The following is a 6,536-nucleotide window of genomic DNA, read 5'->3' as shown; positions in this document are numbered from 1 at the left end:
GCATGTCAATCTAGGGTTTGTATAATGAAAAAGGGATAAAAAATACAAATCACATCTTTAAAACTCAATTTTCCTTGAGGGCTTGCATACATAGAAAAGAAAGAAATAGTTCAGACTAATCATGATCTCCCAAATAAGGTCAACCAGTTAAGGGGTGAAATTAATTGAATAGTCGGAATGCTAGAAACAAATCTCCAATGTAACCTCCCCATGTATGGAAACCATTATGACACAACTCACTATCGGGTTGCCTTCTTTTTACCCTTATCAATTGAGGTCACTCTTAAAGTACCATATCCTATAATTGAAAACATGCCTAATTGCCAAAAAAAAAAAGCCTCTAGTTTTTATTGAATCAACCAAGTTACATCATTTTCAATGACTATTACACAGTGTCCAACTACTATAAACCCATCCTTAAAGTTGCCTCAACTATTCCAAGCTCAAAACATTAGTGCAACCTAGTATCATTCGATTGAGGAGTGACTAAAAGTCATTGAGAAGATAGATTTATATGGTCCTTTTAAGGCTATGAAAATATGTCTAGTACCCGATGTTGTAATTCCTAAAGGTTTTAAAGTGCCACAATTTAACAAGTTCACTGGATCTTAATGTTATAAGACTCATATGAGGCTTTATTATACCAGAATACTTGAGGTATTTAATCATGATAGATTGTTGATCATTACTTTAATGAAAGCTTGGATGAACCTGCTCTTAACAGGTATATGGGTCTTGATGGAGCTAAAATCAAGAAATGAAGTGATTTGGCTAAGACTTCCATGAAATAGTATCAATTGAGCCTAGAATTGGTCGTTGATAGAATAACCTTGCAAAGTATGAAGAAAAGAGCCAGTAAGACCATTGAATAGTATGTTCAAAGATAGAAAGAAATCGTTACTCAATTCAACCCTCCTCTTGTTGAAAACAAAATGATCTTCATCTTCATGAATATTTTTTAGGCCTTTTATTTTGGATATATGATTTGCAATACCTCAAAATAATTCTAAAATATAATGGTTATAGCTAAAAGACTCAGATAATCTATATAAAAAGGGCAGATTTTAGATGTCAGGATACCACTAGCAATTATTGAAGAGAAGGTAACTAAAACAAATATAGAAGTCAATATCATTTGCAAACATGGTCTAAAACCTTGGTCACAATATCATCCAAATTTCTCTTAATATCAAACACCTTTTTAAATCCCATAAAATGCTACATGCTACCCTAAAATTAAAAGACATAGACCAAGTCGTAAAAGGAAATAATATGAATAATCATCTTCCTTTCTGGTTTCTCTTATTACTATTTACCAACACTATGTGAATGCTCGTATAATAGTACCTTAACCATTGAAACATATCCAACCATCTTTTTCCTAAATAAAATAACAAAAATGTTAAATGTGAGTATCATAAAAAGTCGTGGGTCATATCATTCATCATTGTCAAGGGTTTAAGAAGTAGGTTGACAACATGATTAAAAATGGGTAGTTATCATTAAAAATAAAAAAGATGAATATAGCATATTCATAAGAGGTTATAAGACCATTGAACTACATTGTTTAATTGACTACATCTATATTATTGTGGTAGGTCATGTTGGTTTTGTTCTTCATCTCTATCTAAAAAGTTCTAATAGAAATATTATAGAGATTTATATGTCGATAATAATTTTTTTTTCAAAAACAAATAACTAATTGGTCGAAATTTGTCATAGCTATTTATGACCATCATATGATGTTGTTAGATCCATAAAATAGATATGCATATGGCTTTGTATAGGGTATTGATTAACTATCATGCCATTCTATGATTGATGATGATGACCTTGTAAGAATCGATGGAAACATAAGGAATTGCATAAAGACACTAGAAATGTATCTAGATATAGTTCTATATAGTAGTTTCATTTAATTTATATCAAAAATTATTAGTTTTTTATATTAACTTGATGAAATTGAAAAACCAAACTTTTAATATAATTACATTCTTAAAATCATTTTTGAAAACTAATATATGCAGTAATATCATTTTTATTTCTTTCAAATTATTATTATTGTTGTTGTTGTTATTATTATTATTATTAGAGTGAATTATTTTTTTATGAATTGAATAAAGTTAATTAATCAAAGAGTGATTTTTATTAAAAAGAAATATAAGAAGAAACGTTTTTACTAGATGTTTGAGTTTTTAACATTATGAAAGAAAATAAATTTCATTATTAAAAACTTTATATAGTAATTAAAACATAAATAATACAGAGAATTGAAGAAATGAGTCATGTTCTTAAAACAATTGAGTAAATTAATTATATTTTCTTGTTAGCAATGAATTATCTTTTTTACAATGATTACGAATTATTTTTAACATGATTTTGATGAGTAAAAAAATTACTATTTTAATTTGTTTTTTATTTTTAAATTAACTCTCATTATAAACTAAAAAAGATATCTATTAATTATATGATACAAACATTTCAATATCAAGAATAACACAAACTCTTATGTAATTTATTTTGACTCGTTCCTCATCAATTATTATGCTTTTACATGAACAAAGTATCACATGTAACTGTAATTAATTGATTGACTATAAAATATATACACTAACATTGTTTATGATAGATAAGGAGTTTATATTATGAGTTTTAAATACACTTTGAATTTCAATTTGTGTGTGTCTCCTTCTTAGAAGTCATTAATTTAACTAACCTATAATACTTACTAATTTAATCTATTGAGGGCTATTATTCTAAATAGGATTTGATTTTCTATCAATCACTTTAAATTTTATCTTTATGATTAGTTTTCTTTTCCTAGTCTATCGTGATTTCTAGCTCCTTTGATCAATCACTTTCCATCTTTTTTGGTTGACTTGGACTTTTCTAAGTTTAGTGAGTCTAACTAGTGGTGATTGATTTTAGTTTTCTTTTTTTGTAAGACAATAAATAACTATTATTCTCATTTAATTGATGTATGGATGTTTGATTTAAGCAACATGTTGAACAAGATAGTAATATAGTAAGATATAAAAATAGTTATGAAGTGTTTATGCATAATCTGGACAAGATAAGACAAGTTGTGAATTATTAGGACAACCATTAATCATGAGAAAGGATTAGTTCTTGTTATATCCAAAGTTGTTCCAAGAAAAATTTCATCCATCATAGGAGTAGAATAAACCAAACTGTGAATACTATAGATAAAGATCATTATTTCTCAATTTTTCATATTATTTATTATCTATTTATCGCTCATTTATTATTTTTAACTTGGTTAACCAAGATTTGATCAAGTTTACCTATATTATATAAAAATGGGTATTTACATGGCTTAATAGCAAAATCCTCCTTCTGATTTAGGGACTAAATTGTATGTATCATAAATTAGAAGACAAAAATTCAATAAGGACTAAATATCCTAAAACAAAATATAGGGAATAAAATAGATGATTGAGAGATTTCAGAAACAAAAACACTGGACATCAGTTTATTGTTTTCCATTCAAGTCCAATCTCATTTGATATTGTCCAGATCATTTCAGTCCATTTTCATCTATTTTGTCATGTCCAACAAACGTGAACCTAAATCTCTCAACTCATGACTCATATTCTTTCCACTTTAAATACATTGTTTGTGTACAAAGGCAACACTGACAGTTTAAACAATTTAAAGGTTGCGAGCACATTCCATTCAAATGGAAATTCTAAAGAAAGGCATGCATGAGCTTACTCTTACATCGCTCGCATCCTCCATATCTCTGATGTTAGATAGGAAAAAAGGCCATAGGTCTGCATGTATAATTTGGAGTTGTCTGTTCTACGTATTGTCAACTATCATTTATCACAACTTTACACATCTCTTTTCAGTCTTCATACTAATTATATATGAAACTCATTGGTTAACTAATTAGTTGGGTATTTATTTCTCATTTACTTCAAGCAGTCTGTCATAAATATTGCATTATTACAGCTACTATTAGTTACAATTATGTAAGCTGCATGGTGGTTGACTCTCTCCCTTCTTGGCAAGTTGGCATGCACAGGTTCACAAGAAATACGAAGTCCTGCTTTAATTTTTTCATCGCAACCAATAAATAAAAGCTCGTGCCCTCTGGGTTACTGATTTTATTATTTTAACCAAAAAAAAAAAATCTAAGAAACCGAAACACTAAACGGTGATGTAAATATGTATATTTCAAGTACTTTCCACAATTTCTTCATTTCATTTCATAATTATTCATTATTGGAAATCAAGGAAATAGAAAATTGATTTGTTAAGATTAGAATATATATTTATATATATTCTAATTTACACTGTCTGTGTAAATTTATTCTCGACAGAGGAAATATGACATATTAGTAATTAATTCACATTTACACTGTCCGTGTTCTTGCTCTAAAGGGATGGGAACTTCTAACTAATATGACCACTGTGAAATTGTATCACTTCAAGGCCTAGAGCAAAATAAAAAGAACCAGTGATTCTCGAACAAGGAATCCCTTTAGAAAAAATTACTAGCATATTAGTCTAAATCAGAAGAGCACTCAAAGTAGCCACAACAAAGAAGAGCCCTCCCACTAGAAGAGATTATCTTCATCTATTGTGACTTCGTTTATGTAATCTTTCCCTTGCATGGCTCCTTCATCAAATAGCCACCTCTCAATCAATGACAGTGGCACTTGAGCACTGGAATTTGGCTTACTTTCGTCTTGGAAAAGGCCAGTATCAGGCGACATGGATTGAGAGAAATCTGAATTTGAAGAGTCGAAAGAGTCAAAACCAAAGAGTGATTCAAATGCCTGTGATAATCCAGTGCCATTTTTGTCTGCTTTATCAGGAGTCCCTTCACTAGACAGTGAATCAGCTCCAGCCGTATCGATGAAGGAATTCTGAGTAGTTGAATTTTTTAGCGACTGCTTAGGCCCACTTATCATCCATCCTTTGAGCAATCTGGATATATTTTCAGTGCTTGATGCATAGATTGGTTCTGTAGCTGGTTTTTCATACCCACAAGAGGGTTTCAACCCGGTTAACAAGCTGCTTGGTTTACCGGGAGACAAGGCCTCGCATAGGGCTTGCCTAGCCATGTTGATATCAGTTTGAAGCCTTCTCTCCCATTGGCCTCTAGAAATTTGCTGTGAACCTGTTGATGATAACCCATCTCTAGACTGACCTTCTTGCCCTGCTTGAAGCTTTCTCAACTTCTTCTTCAAATGTGTGTTCCAAAAGTTTTTAATGTCATTATCTGTTCTCTGAGGGAGGTATGAAGCTATGGCAGCCCATCTGCAATATAATCAATGCCCCAAATTAATTACCCTTCAGAAACCGATTCATGCCACCCAAAATTGTACAGTAAAACTAAGGTTATCTTTAGCCAGATCATGGTCATTAAAATAATCATGATATATATACTACTATTGGCTTTAGAGAAAATAAGTGATCAAAATTACGTTGGCATGCTTTTACCTGTTGCCTAGAAGGGCTTGGAGGTGGATTATCATCTTCTCCTCGTGATCGGTAAAATTACCACGTTTGATCCCTGGCCTTAGGTAATTAGTCCATCTCAATCTGCAACTCTTACTGCATCTAAGCAGTCCTGAGAAGAAGATAACTAATTAGGTCACAAAAATACTACATAACAAAACAAAAATCAAATATGTAAATTTTTAATTGCATTTCCCTAATAGTCCATAAACCAAAACAGCATAACACCAACTAAATAGCTCCAAAATGAACAATTTAAAACCAGAAAACAATAAATATTACAAGTGAAATAATTAACTCACCTGTACTAGTTGGCACAGCTCTCCAATTCCCAGGACCATGTTCTTGAATATATGATACCAAGATGATATCTTCCTCAGGAGTCCATGGTCCTTTTTTCACTCCTATCTTATCACAGCAAGGTGGTCTGCCCATTATCACTTTATTTGTTTCTTCCTTTCTTACAAGCAAGTCTCCAAGATTTCTCAAGTAAGAACTCTACTCTTCCTTTAATTCTTTCCCCTCTTAAACTTGCTTATCTTTTCTAAAGATAGAACAGACATCTACTGCCCAGATAGCTAGTTTGTTCTCAATATATAGGAAAAAGACCCTCAGGAGAGAGAGAAGCTGACCTAGAAGAGGCACAAGCATACACAAAAGAGTCAAAAGATGACAGCAAGTGCATTTACTCATGGGGCAAGCCAAAGTCAGCTATGCCAATGCTTCCTCTGCCTCACAAAACCGCGTGGCATTCAATGTGGGTTTGCACTTGAAAAGCAGGAAAAAAAAAAAAAAAACCAAAAACAAATATTGCCTGCTTTGAATATTCCTTGGGCCTTATTATACCATGAATGTAAATATTAATGGGGTTTTGACCTTTAACTTGATCCGGCAACCCTTCACTGACTTTTACTGGGGTCTGAAAGAACTTATTTTGAAAGAGACTATTATGTTTTTTTCTTTTCCATTTCGAATCGTGATTTGTTTGAACCATTAGTAATTAATTAGGGTATCTTTAATGATAGATAAAAGTCTCATGGATGATT

At 31.3% G+C, this 6,536-nt stretch overlaps 1 protein-coding gene across 1 annotated transcript; it reads right to left on the bottom strand.

Annotated features, from left to right (window-relative positions):
* Positions 1–4,275: 4,275 nt before the first annotated feature.
* Positions 4,276–6,116, bottom strand: LOC7495972 (myb-related protein 306). The gene is made up of 3 exons (XM_002323817.4): positions 5,793–6,116; positions 5,473–5,602; positions 4,276–5,289 (listed from the first exon to the last, which is right to left on the bottom strand). Exons 1-3 carry the CDS (start codon positions 5,923–5,925, stop codon positions 4,584–4,586), a joined length of 969 nt encoding a protein of 322 aa, XP_002323853.1. The 5' UTR covers positions 5,926–6,116; the 3' UTR covers positions 4,276–4,583.
* Positions 6,117–6,536: the final 420 nt, after the last annotated feature.

Source organism: Populus trichocarpa, chromosome 17 (assembly GCF_000002775.5).
Source record: "Populus trichocarpa isolate Nisqually-1 chromosome 17, P.trichocarpa_v4.1, whole genome shotgun sequence".
In the NCBI taxonomy this organism is placed as follows: Eukaryota; Viridiplantae; Streptophyta; class Magnoliopsida; order Malpighiales; family Salicaceae; genus Populus; species Populus trichocarpa.
Note: the sequence above shows the minus strand (reverse complement) of the source record. Positions and strands in the feature narration are given on the sequence as shown.